Source organism: Sphaerodactylus townsendi, linkage group LG12 (assembly GCF_021028975.2).
Source record: "Sphaerodactylus townsendi isolate TG3544 linkage group LG12, MPM_Stown_v2.3, whole genome shotgun sequence".
NCBI classification, from domain to species: Eukaryota; Metazoa; Chordata; class Lepidosauria; order Squamata; family Sphaerodactylidae; genus Sphaerodactylus; species Sphaerodactylus townsendi.
Genome location: NC_059436.1, coordinates 46700890 through 46722518, shown reverse-complemented (window position 1 = coordinate 46722518; position 21629 = coordinate 46700890). Strand labels below are relative to the sequence as shown.

The 21629-nt window shown below is 49.4% G+C and overlaps 1 protein-coding gene across 6 annotated transcripts in view; it reads left to right on the top strand.

Annotated features, from left to right (window-relative positions):
* SLC25A25 (solute carrier family 25 member 25) overlaps positions 1-18692 on the top strand; it is a 52106-nt gene extending 33414 nt beyond the window's left edge. For 2 of the 6 annotated variants that reach the window (XM_048512603.1, XM_048512605.1), the window contains exons 2-11: positions 8688-8814; positions 9061-9148; positions 9855-9890; positions 11348-11459; positions 12132-12290; positions 12926-13078; positions 13251-13358; positions 14084-14251; positions 14787-14937; positions 15888-18692. In XM_048512603.1, coding sequence (XP_048368560.1) covers positions 8688-8814; positions 9061-9148; positions 9855-9890; positions 11348-11459; positions 12132-12290; positions 12926-13078; positions 13251-13358; positions 14084-14251; positions 14787-14937; positions 15888-16072 — 1287 coding nt within the window. In that variant the 3' untranslated portion in view covers positions 16073-18692. Of the gene's footprint in view, positions 1-3337; positions 3560-8687; positions 8815-9060; positions 9149-9854; positions 9891-11347; positions 11460-12131; positions 12291-12925; positions 13079-13250; positions 13359-14083; positions 14252-14786; positions 14938-15887 lie in introns of those variants that run through there. The other 4 variants (XM_048512604.1, XM_048512606.1, XM_048512607.1 and 1 more) reach the window with 3 other exon arrangements.
* Positions 18693-21629: the final 2937 nt, after the last annotated feature.

Here is a 21629-nt window from a genome sequence, read left to right as displayed (position 1 = left end):
CGCAGCCACCAATGCGGCTTTCCGCAACCAAGCGTCGGTGGAGGAAATTTGTAGGGCAGCAACGTGGTCCTCCATATCCACCTTTATCCGACACTACAAAATACAATCCTTTTCTTCAGCTGAGTCTGCCTTCGGCAGAAGAGCTGGAGAGTATTATCGACTGATGAAACCCAACCGTTTGCTGGACACTGCTCGGGGAAGTCCCCAATAACAGATGTCCCACGGCTACAGTAGAAGGGTCCACGGTTACCCACCGCGAAGGGTCTTTTCTTACTCAGACGATCGGAATTTCCATCTGGGCCCCCCCTAGGTATCTATTAGTCCCCGATTAGACTCTTATTAGGGAACCTTGCAGTTATTGTTCAATTTTCATCAGTTGTTGTTAGGGTTACTGTTGAGCCTAGACTTGTCTCCATGTTGTCTTGTTAGACATGTTATGTTACGGTTATGTTCCTGTCGTTAGCCTACTACTGTGCCATGAAAGGATACTGAGGTGAAGTGACCTCGACAGGAAATACATGGAGAAGAAGTTTTAGTACTTCCTGCCTCTCTGCAATTGGTAGAGAAGACACCCAATCAGATGTCCCACGTCTACAGTAGAAAGACCCTTCACGGTAGGTTACCAATGGACCCTTCTACTTTTCTGTTTTGGTGGAAAAGAGTATAGTGTTTTATTTGTAGGAATGAACCTTCCTTCCCCACCACCGCTGGGTAGCATTCCACCATTCAAGTCCCAATTTGCAGCTTCAAGTGGTGTAACACAGATGCAGGTGGTGGTGAGAATTAGACCACCGGCTTAATTCCATGTGGAATTCGGGCAGTTTAGAGCCCGGTAGCGTGGGAGGAGCAACGAAACTGGTTGGTAATCTCATAGTTCATAGGTGTCAAACTCGTGGCCCTCCAGATGTTATGGACTACAGTTCCCATCATCCCCTGCCAGCATGATGCTGGCAGGGGATGACGGGAACCGTAGTCCATAACATCTGGAGGGGCGCGAGTTTGACACCTGTGTCATAGTTGAACTATTTCCTTTTTTTTTTGGTCAAAATGGTCTTTCCAACTCTTTCTGGTGTACGCCCTGGTGATTACTTGATGGAAACAGAAACAATCAGTAGGAACCTGCATAATAAAAAAAGGATAGAAGTTGAATTTTGTCCTCTGCAGCTCCTGGAAGACGTAGTTCGCCATTTCCACTAATCTGGCCCAAGAGTGCTTAGGGAAGAGAGTTGCAGGCCCCTGGGCAACCTGACTGTCTACCCCTGGCAGGAGCTGTTGCAGGGGCACTTAGACCCCCTCCCAGGGCTTGTTTCCTGCACTTGTTACCTGTACCCAGGATGTTATGAGCCACTCCTCAGGTCTGCTTGTGAGGCTAAGTCAACTAGTAAGCAACTAGTATAGGGGTGGCCAACCTATGATGCTCCAGATGTTCGTGGACTACAATTCCCATCAGCCCCTGCCAGCTTGGCCATGCTGGCAGGGGCTGGTGGGGATTGCAGTCCAGGAACATGTGGAGCACCCTAGGTTGGCCATCCCTGGACTAGTACCTGGCTCTCTGTGGTTGTTATGGAAGCGCCACTTGCATTGAAATGAAGGGACACAAATGGAGAATCGACAGGTTCATGTGAACTGGGCTAGTGTGTAGTCGACCCACGCGGTCAGCGTAAGAACGAGACGAGACGCGGAGATAACATCTGGTGGAGATCGCCAGCAGCGGGAGACCGGAGGTCCGTGTTCCTAGCGAATCTCCCGTCTGCCGGTTCCTGGCACCTTTTATTGTTACTCTATCGGGGGCGTGTAGGAGTGGGAGGACCGGAGTTCCCGGGAGAGCTGGAGGTCAAGATCATCAGGTGATGCATGATCTCATCTGGCTACGCGGTGAGAAGAGCCGCATTTCGCGTCTGAGCCTAATCCCCACCTGGGGGGGGCAAGATCATTGTCCCTACCGGTGATTGAGCCAGACAGTTCACGGTCTGCGTGACTCATGGGGGGATGAGGAGGGTGCGATGCAAGCATCGCAAGGCCGCGGAGTCCGGCTATGCCAATCGCTCTACTACGGCACTGCTGGGTCGGCAGTGCACTACTACACTAGTGTCTGCAGTTCTGGTGTTAGTATGAATAGGTTTGTGTGAAATATTCATTCGTTGGTGGGTTCCTGGTTTCTTCGCAGCAGCAGTGGCAATACAGAGTTGCCTGACCCAGCAGCTGTCTATTAAATTATGCATTTGTTTTGAAAAGTATATTTGTAGGCCACTGGGTGCAGTGAGGTACATAGTCTCCGTCTTTGGTATACTTGAATGCAACATGTTTGCAGTTTAGCCTGGCCATTTTCCCCCACTTCCTCTTGTAGTCGAAAAGAAGAAGAGTTGGATTTATACCCCCCCCTTCTCTCCTGCAAGGAGACTCAAAGGGGCTGACAATCTCCTTTCCCTTCCCCTCCCTCCAACAAACTGAGGTAGGTGCAGCTGAGAGAGCTCAGAAGAACTGAGACTAGCCCAAGGTCACCCAGCTGGCGTGTGTTGGAGTGCACAGGCTAATCTGAATTCCCCAGATAAACCTCCACAGCTCAAGCGGCAGAGCGGGGAATCAAACCCGGTTCTTCCAAACACCTGCTCTCCACCACTGCGCCACTGCTGCTCCTTTCCAACTCTTTCTGGCCCTAAAGGACGCAGTCTGTCCATGATGGGTGAAAGTGACACAGATCGCTGTTCTTACCCACGTCTTCTTGAATGAATCTTTTGAACATTGCCCCAGCACTGAGGCGCAGGCACTGAAGCTGTGGTACATGGATCATTGGGTTGACATAAGTCCTGTTTTGTCTCAAATCATTTTCCAGCTCTATTCAGCTGGGGGGGACGGGGACGTGGCTCTTGCCTCCCTCCCCCACCCCATTTATTTAACAGAAAGGACTTCTAAGGTATTTATAGCGCAGCCTGAGCAGCTAAGTACCTTTCAGACAGACTTAGACCTTTGGTCACACAGTCCCTGGTGAATCTACTGTGGATCTGCCCTGATAACGGCACAGCTTTTCACACCATCTCGAGCTGGATGTTGAATACGCTGCTGCGCGGAGCGGCTCTGGAGACTTGGAAAGCCCTGCCCGTGACGACTGCGAAAGTGACGTGAGGCTTTGACGAAAGCCCGGAGTTGCACAATCCGGCCTCCGCTCACATGCTCTTGGCCAAGAATCCAGGCCTTCATTGGCTGCCTGGGCAGGGCTTGAACTAAGCCGGCTTCCCTTTTAAGCAGAAGGGCAGGGCTCCAGCAGCCAATGAAAGCTGAGCAGGGCCTGCTCATAGACATGTGTCATGAGGCTTCCCGGCATTTCCTCTCCGCCTGCTGAAGGGAGCAAGGGAAGGGAGCTGGCACATTAAATGAGCGGCTGAGCAGCTCAGGGGGAAAAATGCTTTGCCTCTGTCTTTACGTGCCGGCGTTCGGCGAGTCCCAGGCGGAATTTGAGTACTTCGAATCGAAAGGGCTGCCTGCCGAACTCAAGTCCATCTTCAGACTGAGCCTCTTCGTCCCTTCCCAGGAATTTTCCACCTATCGCCAATGGAAGCAGGTACGGATAGGACGGTGGGGGTCCCCGTAATACTCCTGCTCTCTTCCGATCTGTTCTTTCCATCTTCAATCCCCTCTTCTTTCGAGGAGCCGAGGGTGGCACGCTTTGTCTCCCCTCTCCTTTTTAATCCTCACGATAGCTCTGTGTGGTAGGTTAGACCCGCCGACACACGGGGAGTCTCGTGGCTGAGGAAGGATTTGAATTTTGGCCTCTCGGTCGTAAACCCAGCATCATCGGCGTTACAAAACTGGCTCTCTGTTCTGTGGCTGGGCTCCTGCCTCGGTTGCTTCTGCCCCTACTGTTAATTTCTGCATTGTTTTGTGGGTTCTCCAGATCCTTATTTCCTTTGTGTGATTCCATAGTGGGTTATATGGAAAAATCAGGGCTTCCTGGCTGGGTAGAGGTTAACAACGGGTTTCTCGCATTCAATCCCAGTTCTTTCCACGGCTTCACACTGCTCCCCCCCTCCCAATTTTCTGAAGGGCACGCAGTTTTCTAATTTCTGGTCATCTCAGATCATGTTCAGGAGGTTCTATCTATAGTCAAGAGATTACACAGAATCGCCTTCCCTATCAGTTTTATGTGGATAAGGATGAGCAGTTGAGGTCGACTGTCGCAAAGTTCTTCTCTAGTACTTTGGAGGAATAATGTGGGGTGGGGGGGCACTAGGGGTAAAAAGTACAATGGGTAGTATTGTTGACGAAAGGCGAAAGAGACAGTTCGGAATAGAGGGCTATCCACCAATCTCTGCCATTTTCCCTTTGGCAAAAATAGGCTGGAACAGAAATGCTAGTGCAGGGGTGTCGAACTCGTGGCCCTCCAAATGCATCATGCTGGCAGGGGATGGTGGGAACTGTAGTCCATAGGGCCGAGAGTTCAACATCTATGTGCTAGTGGGAGCGAGTGCGTGTCAGGGAATTGTCTAAGGGCCAAGGTTGTTGCTTGAGGAATTATTTAAACACGGTTGTCCGTTGGATCACAGCTGGCGGGTCTGCTTTGAAGAGGAGAAAAATCACATGTTGGCCTGCACAGCTGGCGTCAGGTCACTGCAGCCCGCCTGTCACATATAGCAACTAATCTCCCATTTTTTACTCCTTGGCTGGGACTGCATGGGCAGGACTGTCCAGCCCTTGGCAGGCACCATTGGGTGTGACTGGGCTGCATGTCACTTGGTGAGTCAGGTTCTAGAAATCAGGGCGAAAATGTGAACTCCATGAGCTGGGACACATGTGTTCCAATGTTGTAGCACCATCGGTTGCAATAATCTACAGTACTCACAGCCACAGGTCTCCTTTCCAACCGTCAGAGCTGCCTTTGTAGTCCTATGGAAGAGTGCAAGCATGTACGCACTGTGAAACTTTGTGGGTTATTGGAGGCTCACAGTGGATCGTCTTCATTCCACCCATGCAGTGGCAGGTGCTTCTTCCAGCCATCCAGTTTGCTGTTGAAATGTTAGCTGCTTTTTCTGAGATAGTTGGAGTTTGTGGTGCTAGAATCACTTCAATTTTGGTATCTTTCTACAACTTGGCAATCAGTGCCCTCCTGCACAGGAATGAGCAGGCAATAATCTGCTTGTTTGAATAATTTAAAACATACCCAAATCCAAAACACAGATCATTCAAGATTGGTCAGCCTATTCCTGTTCTACTCGACCAAAGTGGCATGCAAACCTTTGTCTACTTAACCGAGATTCTTTAAGTAATTGTTCAACTGATTTGTTTCCAGGAGAGGGAGAAAACCAAGGCTGTTTCCGCACGGGCGGAATACAGCGTCCCAGGGACGCTGAAAACAGTGTCCCTGGGGAGGGGTTCGCACGATGCAGCGGCGGCAGCCTCACAGCCCCCGAGCAGCGCGAAGCCACTGTTTCCGAACCTCACGCCCTGAGTGAGGTTTTTCGGAAACAGCGGCTTCCAAACGCTGCCGTGCGAATGGCAGCGGCTGGAAGGCGCCATTCCCCCCCCCTTTCCCGAATGCCTTACCGTCCCTCTGACCTTCCGGCACATCGCCCAGGCCAGGGGACACGCCTCCCATACCCTGCGACTCCAGAGCTGTCGCGCAGGGCGGGGGGGGGCGTGTCCCCTGGCCTGGGCGATGCACCGGAAGGTCGGAGGGACGGTAAGGCGTTCGGGGGATGGCGCAGCGTCTGCGCAGGCTGCGCCATCTTCCCCACCCCTACTGGGACCATCTGTGCGAACGGTCCTGGGGGTGTGTGAGTGTCGGCGTCGTTTACGCCAACGCACCCTCGCAGCGTGGCCGTGCGGAAATGGCCTAATACAACTTTACCTATAGAGACTTGCAGTGCAGTCCTAAAATGCTTACTCATAAATGAGTCCCCCTGATCTCAGTGAGATTTACTCCATAGTAAGTGCTGTTAGAATTGCAACCAAATTGTCAAGACCAGAGAACTGGCCACTTAATATTCATCTGATTCTTTCTTTTTGCTACAGTACCATGTTTTGTGTACTGCTCTTTAGACTGATATATTGTCTATATCCAAATAGCTAAGTGGTACTGTAATAGGGTCTGCATTTGAACTTGGTTGCAAGGGGGGGGATGTAGGGTTTGGATATGTACCCCTGCTTTTTCTCAATCCTAAAGAGTCTCAAAGCAGCTTACAGATTCCTTTTCTCTTCCTCTCCCCACAACAGACACCTTGGGAGTTAGGTGGGGCTGAGAGACTTCTGAAAGAACTGTGACTGACCCAAGGTCACCCAGCAGCCTTCATGTGGAGAAGAGAGGAATGAAACCCCGTTTAGATTCCACCGATCTTAACCACTACACCATGCTGCCTTTCACCTAGAGGCTAGAAGCTAGAAGCTGGCAGGGGCTGATGGGGATTGTAGTCCATGAACATCTGGAGAGCCGCAGGTTGCAGACCCCTGAGCTAGGGAGTAAATGCTGCCTGAGTTTTTGGAGCAGAATCGTAGAAATTCCAGTGTTCTGCTTGCTCAGAGCTGATGAACGTCCAGGATTTCTGGGCATGTAGTAAGTGCAAGCTGTTATGCAAGGCCACTGATGTAAAGTGGGGGGGAGGGGCGGCATTTGCACCATAAGCAAGAGAGTTCAGCAGCTAACTTGATTGTGCAAGTAGACATTTCACCATGTTGCCTCTAATCACCCCCCACCCCATACCACCACAGTGTGATTTCTGGAGGGGTCCAATGTACTTTCCAGCTTTTCCAGAACCATTTTTACAGGAATTGCCAAACCTGCAGCTCTCGCAAGTGACATTTGAGACGACGAAATCCTGAATCAGCCGGTTGGCAGCTATCTGCTGACAGGCGAGACTTGCTATCTTTAGCACATGAATGGCAACCTTTCCTATCTCCTGCCCCCTTTTTCTTTTTTACAACTGTCATATGACTCCAGATCAGAGCCACATTACGAAAGGTCACTGCGGATGATGCGGGCGCCCCGGTGAAGGTTAAATTAGGAAAGCTATTAAATTCTACTAAGGTCTCATTTTAGCGGTAGGCTGAACGGGGGTGGGTGGGTGGGTGGGTGGGTGGGGAAGAAAGGCGATCCCCCCTCTACGTAGATGCAGGCATGGTCCTTCACAGGGTTCCCATCTGATCTGATATGTGTTACATGACCTTGATCTATAGAAAGCATATTGCCCTCGACAAAGCCTGCTCACGCCCGTGTTTGATTTTACGTGGCCTTCCAAGAGAAATTAGATTTGGCAGCACCTGTTAACTTCTCAGGCATCCACCGCAGGCACATTCTAGTGTGCTCCCTCCAGCCTTTGAGGGAGGCCTTAGTGACTCATAGCCTTGTGATCTGTAGGGATTAGCGGGCAGGTGAGCAAAGCCCGGTTAAGGAGTAACCCACATTAATCGTGCTGAAGAAATATCCTCGCAGATATGCAAATAGGCACAGCCGTCTCTTGGCCAAGGCTCAAAACACCCTTTCCTGCTTGTGAGCCCCATCCCGGCAGAGGGGCGATTCTGTTGGCATGGAGCTGCTACAGCCTTCCTTGGCACTGGGACGCAGCGCCAGTGTCCCGGTGCCCCTGCTGAAGTCAGCAGGCTGGGGGCATGGCCAGGGGTAGAGCCGACATTACTTGGCTTCTTCCTGACCATTTGCCGCCTTACGCTGACGGCAGGGACTTCAGGATCTACTAATGGGGGCTTCTCAGCGGCAGGGAAGCTCTTTCACTTTTTGAGCCTCCCCACGCTGCTGGGAAGCCTCTTTCAAGGGGGGGGGGGCAGCCGCAGCCAGGCGCCTGGCTCTTGGATGGGGCTGCAAGGAAGCTCAGTGGAACGTTGCCGGTGAAGTGTCCTATTTTCTGGCAGTTGCTCCAAAATATCGGTTTTGCCCCAGATCTTGCACATAACTGCGCATAACTGCAGGGTGACCAAACCAGTTTGCGCTCGAGTTGCCATTATCTCTGAAAGTTACCACGAATGCTAGTTCTCAAAGGCTGCCGTCAGTGTTCTCCAGAAATTGCTGGTCTAAAAATAGGCATGGGGTATGAAGCAACTTAATTGCTTTGACATCTGGGAGTCTCTTCTGTATTTATTTAGCAAGAGCTATGCGTGTGTGTGTGTACTGTAGATTTGTGTAAGTGTATGTACATTCAGTCAAGAGAGAGGGGCTTGTAAATTTGCCCTTGGCAGTCAGTCACCATTTCTAATAGCTCACGAGGCTTGGGTTCCTGATTTCTTGGTCCCCAGAGGCAGTGTTGTGCCTCCTTTGTATCCTACTGTCTGAAAAGTTTTTCCAGGGCAGGCTTGGTACTCTGTGTGTGTGCGCGCTCACGAGCAGTTTGTGGCATAATGTCCCAACACCTTTTTGAAAGGAACTGGTTTCTTGTGATGTCTGCTTTTTTTTCCTAAAAAAATTACTCCTGTGATGGAGTATGCTGGAGTCCTCACTCTTTGTTACCCCAGTGGTGAAACCCTGCAGAAGAAGCTGTCTTGAGATGTCTAGGGCATGGTTAGCTAGTTATCCTCAAACAGGCGTGGCTGCAACTGTCTTCTTACAAATCTTTAAAAGAAAAAAAACCCGTCGAGGTTTCTGTAGTTGGAGCTTCTGTTTGACAAAAGGGATATAGATCTTAACTCATTCCACACACACGTACAAGTGGCCAATCAAGCTTAATTTCTTTTCTCTTTCTTTTTAACAGAAAATTGTGAAAGCTGGGGATAAAGACTTGGATGGGCAGCTAGACTTTGAAGAGTTTGTTCACTACCTCCAAGACCACGAGAAGAAACTGAGGCTGGTTTTCAAGAGCCTTGACAAGAAGAACGATGGTGAGTGCCTGCTGATAACTTATGGCAGTGGTGGCGACCCTTTGGCACTCCAGATGTTATGGACTACAATTCCCATCAGCCCCTGCCAGCACGGTCAATTGACCGTGCTGGCAGGGGCTGATGGGAATTGTAGTCCATAACATCTGGAGTGCCAAAGGTTCGCCAACACGGACTTATGGGAACAAAGACTTGGACGTCTCATTCTGGGAGCCAAAGTCTCATGTGTCACGTGTTTCCTCTTTGCAGGCCGCATTGATGCCCAGGAGATCATGCAGTCCCTTCGGGATCTGGGAGTCAAGATCTCTGAACAGCAGGCGGAAAAAATTCTCAAGAGGTGAGCATTCCAACTTCTTGCACCACGGCCGTTCCAGAGAGTACAGTGTGCAGCATTACCTTAAGTTACCTTCTCTTTCCCATCTCTGTTTTCTGCTACGCTTCTGCTGGGTGGCATTTCTTGGTAGCCACTAGTGTTAGAGTATCGGTCACAAAGCAGGCAAGTAGACACCCACACTACTTCTTGGAATTGTTGGACAATTTGAAGTGAGGACACAGTTCAGGCAGAATCCTTAAGTGCATTTGACACTGAAAGCAAATATGCCCTCTGCTGCCTGAGACGGCAGTCTGCAGAACGGTTGCACTTAGCTCTGGCATGGAGTAAAGGGGTTCGTGGTTGTTGTTTTCTTCTTGCTGATTGGACTGAGCGGATGCCGGTCTGTGTATTGTGTGACTGCAAGACAGTTGAGCAGGAATCTCCCCCAGGAAAGGGCTGTTCGTGACCTGGCCGGCCCTTTGGATCCCTGTTTTTATATGCTTTACTAATAAACGAGTGGTGGCTTAAATGAATGACTGTCCTAAAGTGTGTATTCTGGTGCTCCCCATTATCGTGTGTGTGTTGCTCAATGTGTTGAAATGCTTTTCACTGGGTGCATGTGGCACTAACTTTTAACTCACTTGTTTGTACCCTTTTCCCTTCTGCCCCGTTCGCATCTTTCCACCTGTCTTTGCCTGCCTGCCTACCTACCTTCCTGTCTGTCTATCAGAATAAGGACGGGGCGCTTCTGGGGTCCTGTCACATAGTAAGTACTAGTTTGGATGTCCTTGCATGGTTCCCAGTCCTCTGTGTGCCAGTGTTTCGTGGTAACTCCTTTGCAAAACTGCTAGCTGAGCATTACAGGTGCTGTCCTTGAGCCCTCAAAGGGTTTTGCTTTCAAGAGCTTAGTATTTCTTATAACAGTGATAGCGAACCTATGGCACGGGTGCCAGAGGTAGCACTCAGAGCCCTCTCTGTGGGCACGTGCAGACAGAATCTCCCACCCCCACACATCTAGGCTGGCCTGGGCTGCTGGGCTCGATTATTAGCATCAAACCTAAGACCTAGTTTTGGGGAAGCAGTATAGGTAACCCTGTTAAGCGCTGTTAAGCCTTTTCTGAATTTCATCTGCGAAGAAGAACTAAAGCGCGATCCTTTACTATAAGAGATATAGCTGGGATTGCTGGCAGTAGGGCTTTAGCACTGAGTAAACCCTCCTAGGGTTGTGTTTCACCCGTTGGAAGAGTTGCATTGTTGCTTTAAAGCAAAGCCATCGACTACCACCAAGCTTACTCCCGAGTAACGCACGCCTTGGAGCCAACTGTTTTTTCTAAACAAAAACCTCAGTATTCAGGTTAAATTACTGTGTTGGCACTTTGCGATAAATAAGTGGGTTTTGGGTTGCAATTTGGGCACTCGGTCTTGAAAAGGTTCGTCATCACTGTCTTATAACAACTTTGTAGGGTAGGCCATGCATCTCCAAATTAGTTTTGGGGGGGAAGCGGAGGCTTGCCCAAAGCTACCTATCAAGCTGTGATGGAACCATCTCCATGCCCTTAACTGAAATTAAAAGCCAGCTCTTGTTATACCTTCAGATGGGATTCTTACGTGGATTCATACATTCATCTAATTGGAAAGAATCCCTCCACGTTAGGTTTCTCTTTCCTCTTGCTCTTACATGGCAGGTCCCACTAGCTTACTAGTCTTCCATAGAAGTAAACATATTCAGCTTGAGCCGTGCTCTATAAAAGAAGGCATGCATTCACATACCAATCGTTCGGTAGCCTGTTAGGAGAATTTGTTCAGCCCCAAACATGGCAATCTGTCAATTCCTGAGCAAAAATTAATCTACAGAATTTAATTTAGTACAGTAATTTTATTTGACTTTGTCATTCCCCAAATACATCAGGAGTCTAGTTTTTGCAGTCAAGGCTGACTCAGGGACAAGGAGGAAATTCAAGGGGGCCCCACCGCAAAGATGTCCATCTCCCCCTTGGCTTCTGTCAACACTTGTGCTCCTACAGTCGCATGAGACTCTTCCAGAATGTTATGCCTCTGTGCAGTGGAACTTGCTATGCTTGTAGTTTTGTGTCCTCTGGGTCCCTCTCCAAGTACCGTGTTGTTGTCTGATTCTGTTTGGTGTGGAGGAGATGGCTTGAACCAGCCACAATGTGAGGATGAAGCTCTTGACTCATTTTTGCCTTCTCCCCTTGATTCTCGCAGCATGGATAAGAACGGGACGATGACAATAGACTGGAACGAGTGGCGTGACTATCACTTGTTGCACCCCGTGGAGAACATTCCTGAGATCATCCTGTACTGGAAGCACTCTACGGTAAGGTGTTATAACGTCTCCTGCACAAACACTGTGAAATCCTGGGTTGAACTTTTGTTATTCTCTGCCGTCGGTTCCCACCGAGAACAAACTGCCTTCTAGTTCTAGTTCCTTCCTGCTTCTGTGAGTCTGGATTTTTTGGAGGGTGCCCCCAGGGTCTAGTTTTTACAATGTCCAGCCTAGATGAAAATTAGTGTTCTCCTGGAGGTAAAAAACCAGTGAACCGCTTCACTGGGTCTCAGAGTGTGCTGCTGAATGGCTCTGGCCAAATCTGGAAACCGATACAAGCCGCCTTTGATGTATTTGGCATTCAAATGCTGTGTAGCGAGATCAGATCCGCCAGTGGACGCCAGTGCTCTCCCCGTTTTTTTCCTCTTGGTTAGTCATTTAGAACAGTCAAGTACACTCCTGACTAATGGCTGGCATTGTGAGCCAGAAGTGCTACAATGTAGAGGGCCTCTGGGAAGAATGTCTGATTTATTACCCTTGTCCACTTGCACAAAACGAGATGTGGGCTTTCAGTAGTGACACCGAGCGAATCGCTTCCCTGTTCTTAGATCTTTTATCTCGGAACACGGTCACAGGTGACCGGACCTCTAGAGGAAGTCACAGTCCTCTTTTTGATGCTCCCGCTGAAGGAAACGGTTTCATTTGCGTGTCGTTGCCTTGCAGATTTTTGACGTGGGAGAGAACTTGACCGTACCAGATGAGTTCACAGTCGAAGAGAGGCAGACGGGGATGTGGTGGCGGCACCTGGTCGCAGGGGGAGGGGCAGGCGCCGTGTCTCGAACCTGTACTGCTCCCTTGGACCGCCTGAAAGTGCTCATGCAGGTAGGTTGAAAGCTCAGGAGGAGGCATCGTTGCATTGCGTGCCGCAGGATCCGGAAGAGCTGTTCTCACAACTCGAGCCCTGAACTGTACTTTTCACTCCCCCACTCAAAAAAAAAAAAGGAAAGGAAAGGAAAAAAAATAGGATGTTTTTCTGAAACTGTAGCCCACAAAATACCTGCAAGTCTTTTTGGACGCCGGACAAACCATTGACGGCAGCAGGCAAGGCCTTGGACTGTGTTGTGTTGGCAGAACAAGCGTTCCTTTCGAGGTAGCTTCAAGGGTCTTAGCTGGACAGGGGATGACCTGTGACAGGCTGGCTGTTTTTCCGTTCTGCGCTCAAAGGGCAGAGAGGCACAGTCTCTGTCAGAAAGGACATTGTGAAACGAAGAAGTTGGACTTTGCGTAGCTAGGGTCAGGACTGCTCTGACCCTGTTTTTCATCATCAGTTCTGTTTCGGTGCCAGAGTCCAGCCTCCGTTCCCTCCCCTCCTTGCTGTTCATGGGGTTACCAAATTGGATAGCAAGCAGGGACCTATGAAAATGCTTTCTCTTTCTCTTGGAGCTGTCGGGCAGATGGGGACCGTGCTATTAAGCTTGCACGTTGGGACTTAGCTTGAAATACCTTCTCCCTTTCAGGTCCACGCTTCTCGCAACAACAACATGTGCATCGTCGGGGGCTTCACCCAGATGATCAGAGAGGGCGGAACGAGGTCGCTTTGGCGCGGGAACGGGATCAACGTCTTGAAGATTGCTCCGGAATCGGCCATTAAATTCATGGCCTATGAACAGGTAAAGCCCAAGGAGCGTGGAGGATGCGTTGTGTGCATATGGGAGTGGAAATGGGGGGAGTTTACAATCCACCCGTGAGAACGACACAGGAGGGGGAAAGGGATGGGTGGTACAGACGGTTGCACGGGGCACCGTCAAAAAATAATTCTTCTCCATTCTCTTGATTCTGTAGATCAAGCGCTTAATTGGTACCGACCAGGAGGTGCTGAGGATTCACGAGAGACTTGTAGCTGGTTCACTGGCGGGAGCCATTGCACAGAGCAGCATCTATCCCATGGAGGTGAGTCACCGAGATCGCTTTTGGCTGTATGCCCAGGCAACAGAGTCGTTGTAACCTTCCTCTGCCGGCTCCAACTCCAGCTGATTTCAAACATTCAGAAGCGGTTTTTCTCACCATGGCCACGTCCTTGGTGGCTCACCGCTTGGGATTTCCTCTAGCAACATGCTCTTCCTTAGCATCGCTCAGGGAAATCCCCTCCTCTTTCATGCCCTCTGTACAGTTGGGCTTGGCACCTGCATCAAGCAAGCTTGGGGGCTTCTGCAATGGTAGCAAGGAATGGTTCTCTTGCTCTGCCCCCCCCTCCCCCGCTTTAGAATAGACAGCTGAGTCTTCCCACATTTCTTTTCTGTGGAGGCTTATCTGGGGAATTCAGATTAGCCTGTGCACTCCAACACACGCCAGCTGGGTGACCTTGGGCTAGTCACAGTTCTTCTGAGCTCTCTCAGCCCCACCTACCTCACAGGGTGTTTGTTGTGAGGGAGGAAGGGAAAGGAGTTTGTAAGCCCCTTTGAGTCTCCTGTAGGAGAGAAAGGGGGATATAAATCCAACTCTTCTTCTTTTGACCATGTGGGTTTGCCGGGAGCAGAGTTGCAGGACTACCGTAGTGCCTAGCCAAGGAGTTGGTCCTCCTCACCCGCGCTTAGTTCTTAGTTGACTAGGCAGCACCCCGCTCTAATTGGACAGCTCCATCGATTCGTCACACTTCTCTTCTTCTAACGGGTCAGGTCCTGAAGACGCGGATGGCTCTGCGCAAGACAGGGCAGTACATGGGGATGCTCGACTGTGCCAAGAACATCCTAGCCAAAGAAGGAGTTGCTGCTTTCTACAAAGGCTATGTTCCCAATATGCTTGGGATCATTCCATATGCTGGCATCGACTTGGCTGTATATGAGGTAAGAGAACCCACTAGGTGCTTCTGGGAGTGAGGGGGATGTTATATGGCAAAGGAAGTTAAATTTTAATCGGGTATCTACCGAGTTACAGTTTTATCCCCCTGTGGAGCTTCATAGATATTGTAATCAAAGATTACTTCCAGCTTGGTGTAGTGGTTAAGAGCAGGTGAATTCTACTCTGAAAAGCCGGGTTTGATTCCCCACTCCTCCCCCTGAGTGGCGGAGGCTTATCTGGTGAACCAGATGTGTTTCCGCACGCCTACATTCCTGCTGGGTGACCTTGGGCCAGTCACAGTTCTCTCAGAACTCTCTCAGCCCCACCTACCTCACAAGATGTCTGTTGTGGGGAAAGGAAGGGAAAGGAGCTTGTAAATCACCTTGAGTCCCCTTACAGGAGGAAAAGGTAGGATATAAATCCAAACTCTTCTCTTTTGTAACCCATCAAATAAATGATACAGAGGGGTTTCTTCACAGTGTGCGATGCTCCCCCGTCCACTCCTGCTCACGCTTACCTTGTCGGTAATTTTTCCCTTAGACATTGAAAAACGCCTGGTTGCAACGCTACGCTGTGAACAGTGCTGACCCGGGGGTGTTCGTCCTGTTGGCCTGCGGTACCATGTCAAGCACCTGTGGGCAGTTGGCCAGTTATCCTCTGGCCCTAGTGCGGACACGAATGCAAGCCGCAGGTAAGAGCATTTGAGGAAACAGTAACTTTTGGTAAGCAAGGCCTGCAGCCATCAGTGAATCCTAGAATAGAAGAAGATGGAGGCTGCTTCATTAAATATTGCTTCTGTGTAGGTGTGCCCCTTCCCTGCCTTATTCGTTGTAGCTTTTATGGTCTCCTTTTGGCTTAGTTTGCCATATCATGAGCCCACGGGCCTCAGGGCTGGCGATTGGCTGTCTTAACAGTCCCCATAAGCCCTGGTTCAGTTCAGTTAAATTTATTACCGTCAATCAACCTGTGTACACAAAACAAGCCATATAGAAATAAAATCCTTAAGTAAGGCAGCCTAACCATCTGAAATCGTTATTCTTTTAAGTTTACATACAGTTTTCCTTTTGAAATACAGATTTTGGGGCTCTGGTTTTTAAATCTAAAAACTTCTTTGGCCACCTCCAGAGCTACACGAGGATTTTTGTCTCCCAACAAATATTGAATACAAAAACAATCCGATCTGTCTCTCAGAAGTGGCGAAATCCTTTGTTGCTGCCCACGCTGATAATATTGATATGATAGGAGGATGTGCTGCAAAATTTCAATATCCTGAGCATTGCAAGAGCACGCTCTCAAAGAATAAGGAATATCAGTCAACCTACCATTAAGATTTTCAAAAGGAAATATATTTGTGAATAACCTTCTAATAAGCCCTGTTGAGTAATAGCCCATCTGCCGCAGCCTGGCAAAGTAAACCTGGCCGCTGCTGTTACATTTGAGCTTTCCTTGACTTCTGAATCTGCGCGCTGTGCATCACTGGCGGTCTGCCGCTTGGCCCGGGCTGACCCGTAGTCACGGAGACATAATCCCAAGCCCCTTAAGCCTCCCAGGGCGTTGAATGCTCATCTCCAGGAGGCGTTATCCTGAAACCCGTCGCAGGCTTCAGGCTCTTGATGGCTGTTTGGCGGCTTCTCTTTCCAGCTTCGGTCGAAGGAGCGCCGCAGGTGACGATGAGCGGACTCTTCAAGCATATCCTGAAGACGGAGGGAGCTTTCGGCCTGTACCGGGGGCTGGCCCCCAACTTCATGAAGGTGATCCCGGCTGTGAGCATCAGCTACGTGGTCTACGAGAACCTGAAGATGACTCTGGGTGTGCAGTCTCGATGACAAGGCGGCGCCAGCACCTGTGAACTCTTAGGAGGGGGAAAAAAGCAATCTTGGGGGCTGCGGTCCCTAAGGTGTATGGCCGTTCCATTCTGTGAATGTGTTGATCGACACTAAGCTGATTGAGCCAAGCTATGGAAACCCTGGATTGTGCGTGTCCGGGAAAGGTTAGGGGTGGTCTTGAGCCTTTATTGCTGTTTTGCTACCGCAAGTGCTATGTGTTGTTTCCATTCGTGATCAGCTGGGCTTCCCTGCTTGCAAGGGACCAAACTGGGGGCGCCCAAGGGAAGCGCCCGGAGCTGGTACTGCTGACCTGGCTCCGAGCACAGTGGGAGGGAGGCCTCAGAGAGCTCTCCCTCCTCTTCCAAACCTCTTCTCTCCGTTCGGAGCCGGGGAAAGTAGCACCTCCCGACTTGCTTGAAAGAGCTTCTTCCTGTTGAGTTGTTAACTCTTCCTGCCCGTCGTTTTAAACCTCTTGCCTTGGGTAGGAACGGCTGCTCGGCCTGAAACATTAGTTGTTTACGTTACATTCCTTTCTCAAGTAGCAACGATTCACGTTCTACTTCAGTAACTCTGACATGGCAACGTACTCTTAAAACCGTGGCTCGAATGGGGCGGGCAAAAAACCCCAGTGAACTGAAACGGCAAATCTTTATTTTTCTAGAGTTGATTGAGCGCACAAGTCTCCCGATGCTATCGAGAAGCACTTATTAAGGGGAAGCTGCCATTTGCGGCCTGCATGTGTCTGTACCTGCACGCCAGATAGGCTTTGACCATCCGGGGGTTTGGATCCGGGAACTCTTAGAAGGCAGCCTGGTGCTGTAAACGGCTTCTATGACAGGCCAGGCAAATCTGTGCTGCTGGGGACCCACCTTTGGCCTCTGAGCACAGCAGCGGCAAGGGGACCAGCGTATCCCCGTGCCCTGTTTTGCCAGGCAGCTTGACTGAGATTCTTGCCAGACCTTGCCCCTCTCCCCCCTTCTCAAGACCCTGAGCCTTGGCTGCTGTCGCCCTGTTCGCATCTTCACTGTTTGGCCCTGAACTTTGCACACGGTGGCAGGAGATGGGATCGAATGAACGTCAGCCCGATGCAGCTTTGCATAAAGAAAAGGACTAGGTCTGGCAATGGTGGGAAGGCAAAAGAACTCACCGGGGATTAGAGAGCGGTGCTTTTTAAAAAAAATTCTTCCTGCCAGAATTATTTTGTAGACAGGCTCCTCTGGTCTGAATGCTCAAGCTGATCCTCTTCCACCTCCTTGACCGGGGGGGGGGGGGGGGGGGACTAGGGGGCCAGCATCACATTCCACTGTTGTTGTTATTGTTTTTTTAACTGCATCAATTATATTTATTTTGTATTTATTTAAACATTGAGAGTCATAGTCAAACTATTTTTATAGAGACGTTTGTATAGTTGTGTTGTCCATCATAGTCTGTACTTTTGGTTTTTTTTAGAGGTTTCTGTATTTATATTCCTTAAGCCGTTTTGCACTTGTCAAAATCACTATACTGAATTGGTGAATGGGGGGGGAGGACCCCCTCCTCCAGAAGGTCACCTGTGCTCAGTTCCTTCTCTGAATTGTGCTGTGGGTCTTGCATTTGAGGCTGGTGGGGGACCTCCGTCAGCCAAGAGAGAAATTCCTTGTAGCAAAAAGCCTTAGACAAGAAAACGAGGGGGGCGGGGGGGGGGGAGAACATAATGTCGGTAGGAGATTGTTTTTTCCTGGAGGGAGAGGTAAGAGGGTTTGTTTCCTGGTTTACCTCACTCTGGAATGAGTTCACATGTTGACTTCCTAATTAGGACCACTGGTGGATTGGCAAAATAAAAACCAAGTCCGTGCGTACGACTTTTTGTTTTTTGTTTGGCGATGGCTGGTATGGAAAAGGGCTGATTGGACTGGGGGACAAAGTGAGAAATATCTCAGGGATGACACAATCACAAGATGCCCATTTCCCGGAGAGCAGAAAGGAACTTGCTACAGTTATCTTTGCGAGGCCGCTGGGCAAGATGCCCTGCCAGACGAAGGCTGCTTCAGACGCAGGGAAATGCCCCAGGGATAAATGCCTGGACAATATCAGTGGCCATGATGGTTCCATAGCTGCCCTGTGTCACGGGAGTCTTTCCTAGTGCAGAGCAGCTTCTGCTCCTGGGAACTCTGCCTTTATTGGATTTGTCAACTGCTGCTTGGGATTGGCTGCATGCTTGAGTTCATATCTGATTCGCTGGTGTGACATTTTGTACCCCTCACTGTGCTCCCCCCCCCCCGAGTCACTATACCTGTGGTGACGAACCTATGGCACTCCAGATGTTCATGAGCTACAATTCCCACCAGCCCCTGCCAGCATGGCCAATCGGGGCTGATGGGAATTGTGAGAATCCCACTGAAGCTATCCTGGAGAACGCCATATGGAACCGACACTCACTGCCTACTACCTACCATTGGCAGCACCTCCTTTTTTCATGCGCGTGAGTCTGAACCGCTAAAGAGTGTTCAAGAATACAAAAATCAATGCAAAGGTTTAACTGTCTTTGTAATTGTAGCCCGGATGTATGAAGAGTGAATTGTAACAAATGATAAACCCTGGATGGTAGGCAACAGTTTGCTAATAAAGGTTTATTAAAGACGGTTTGCATTCTGAGCGTATGTCTGTGGGCTGATGGGCTGGGTGTTTGTAGGCCCAGTTCTCTCTGCACACACCAAAGTGCAGAGGGATTAAGTAAGCAAAAGAGAGTGCAGGTGGTCAAACCTTCTTAATGTGGACACCTTGCAGCTTCTGCCTTTATTCCTTCACCCAGGAGCAGCAATGGCATAGTTAAGAGCGGGTATACTCTAATCTGGAAGAACCAGATTTGATTCCCCGCTCTGCCACTTGAGCTGTGGAAGCTTATCTGGGGAATTCAGATTAGCCTGTGCACTCCAACACATGCCAGCTGGGTGACCTTGGGCTAGTCACAGTTCTTCTGAGCGTGTGAGCTGTGATCTTCTAAAATATAGTTCAAGAGCTCCCTCTACTGTTGGAAGAATTTCCTGCATTCAAGAAAAAAATCACCACTGCCCGTCTGTTGAGACCAAACAAAAAGGACCAAGTCTTGGGGCCACGTAAAAGACAAAAGTCAGCCTGTGCATGAAAGGTAATTAAGTGCTGGAATGGATTGTGCCACTTCAGCCGCTTGTTGGAATTTTGTGACTCCCATTGTACGCATATAAAATTCTTGCTGCAGTTGTCATATACATAAATAGTGTTTTGTATTGATCAGGAATATCCTCTCCCATCAACCCCGACAAAAATGCTTCATTTTTTTTCCAATTGTTATTTTCATAATCTTTCATATTTTAAAAAAATCATATTCCAAAACAGCTTTTCCTGTTTACATGCCCACCACATCTGAAAAAAGGAAACATCCTGTTGTTGACATTTCCAGCATTTGTTTGATAATCCCTTATACGTTTTAGACAATTTCATGCAATTCACATTAATTCTCGCAGTTAGCTGCGTTCTTCATTGATGCACGAGCCGAGTGATCCACTGCTAAGAGTCATTTTTATCTTGACCTTTTTAAAGGACTTTCCATCCATGCATATTGTCCTCCTCTTCCACTATTTTATTCTCACAACAACCAGGTTAAGAAGAGTTTGGATTTTGGGGCAGCAACCAAAACGTTTTCTCCATGGAGTTCCGCATTACCCCTTTAGGCTCCCAGAAGGCTCTCTCCTGTAGGAGACTCAAAGGGACTGACAATCTCCTTGCCCTTCCCCCCTCACAACAAACACCCTATGTGGATGGGGCTGAGACAGCTCCGAAAAGCTGTGACTAGCTCAAGGTCACTCAGCTGGCGTGTGTGGGACTGCACAGGCTAATCTGAATTCCCCAGATAAGCCTCCACAGCTCAAGTGGCAGAGCAGGGAATCAAACCCGGTTCCTCCAGATCAGAATGCACCTGCTCTTAACCGCTATGCCACTGCTGAGAGTGGCTGGCTCTTTCCACACAAATCACTTAAAACATTTCTCAAATGTTTTCAATCTCCCCCTTTGCCATGTTGTATCCTCGCTCGCACCCTCAAAATGATTCATGGCCGCCATTATTTGATTTTTCCTTCTTTTCTTTTTTTTGAGGTAGATATTGAATCGATGCTTCAGTGATTTAAAGGTTCACTCTGGGATTCTCTACACCTCGCATACTTGATGCTTTGAAGAATAGTCCCTAAAACATTTTTTTTTAAAACCCAGAAATGGTGCTAATAAACAGGCAAGGGGAAACGGGGTGAACTCAGAAAATGGCACCGAAGAAGCCCAGGGATGGCACGGAGGGGTGGAAAACATTGTCAATAGATTGCACAGGCAATTGCAGATGCTTTCAAAACATAATTCCAAAGAATTATGTTAAAAGGACATTCATTTAAAATATTTTGAGGCTGCACATAAAACATTTTGGGAGCATAAGGGGGTAATGCGGAACTCCATGGAGAAAACGTTTTGGTTGCTGCCCCAAAATGTTTCATAAAGTTTGTGTGGAAAGGGCTCTAAACTGGCCCAAGTCTGCCCATTGCATTTCTTCTTTGTTTGAGAAGTATAGTTTGGACCAGGGGTCTGTAACCCGCGACTCTCCAGATGTTCATGGACTACAAATCCCATCAGTGATGGGAATTGTAGTCCATTAACATCTGGAGAGCCGTGGGTTACAGACCCCTGGTGGACTCTTCTCAGCAGAGGCGTAGGTGCAATGGGGACATCTGAGGCAGCTTGCCCCAGGCACCGCCATTGCAGTCATGTGGCGGGGGTGTTTTGGGGCAGGAAGGAGCATGTGGGCAGTTCATGCCCCGAGTGCAATTCCTTCTCCCTTCGTGACTGCTTCTCAGCCCTAGCTCAAAACTATTCTCTATACCACACTGGCTAACGTCAATGAGGACTCAAGGCTTCATGAACACTTCATATCAAACGCCTCTTGCAGTACACTTCAGTTTATCAAGTCCGACCCCTGTTTTCTGCATCCTGTCCTTGGTAAATTGCTGTCCCCGTTTGGTTTTTATTCTTGCCCTTTTGGATGCTATGCTAAATATATTGCTCAGATGAACGGCTCCTGCGTTTGGGGTGCCCCAATTGGCCATGCTAGCAGGGGCTGATGGGAATCGTGGTTCATGAACATCTGGGGTGCCAGAGTTGGACACCCCTGTTCTAAAACGTCCCTGACGAGTGATCGTTCGGCTGCTGCTTGAAGGCCGGCACAGAGTGGGAGCTCACTACCTCCCTAGGCAGCTGATTCTACTGCTGAACTACTCTGATTTTTTCCTAATACTCCTCTGGCACCCTCCCGCCCATAACTCCCGCTCATTACTGTGAGTTCTTTCACCCTCTGATTCCAACAGGAACAGCTCCCTGCCCTCTTGAGTGGGGATGGGGTGGCCGTGGCAGCAAATGACGCAAAAATTCCAGGTGTGGAGAAGAGAATGTTGATTCCTGCCTGTTCTAGCCCTGCTTGCTGGGGCCATAATGGGGCTGCGTAGGCCGTGGCACCGATGGTAAAATCTGTGTCAAGGGGGAATGTTGCCACACTGCGTGTGAC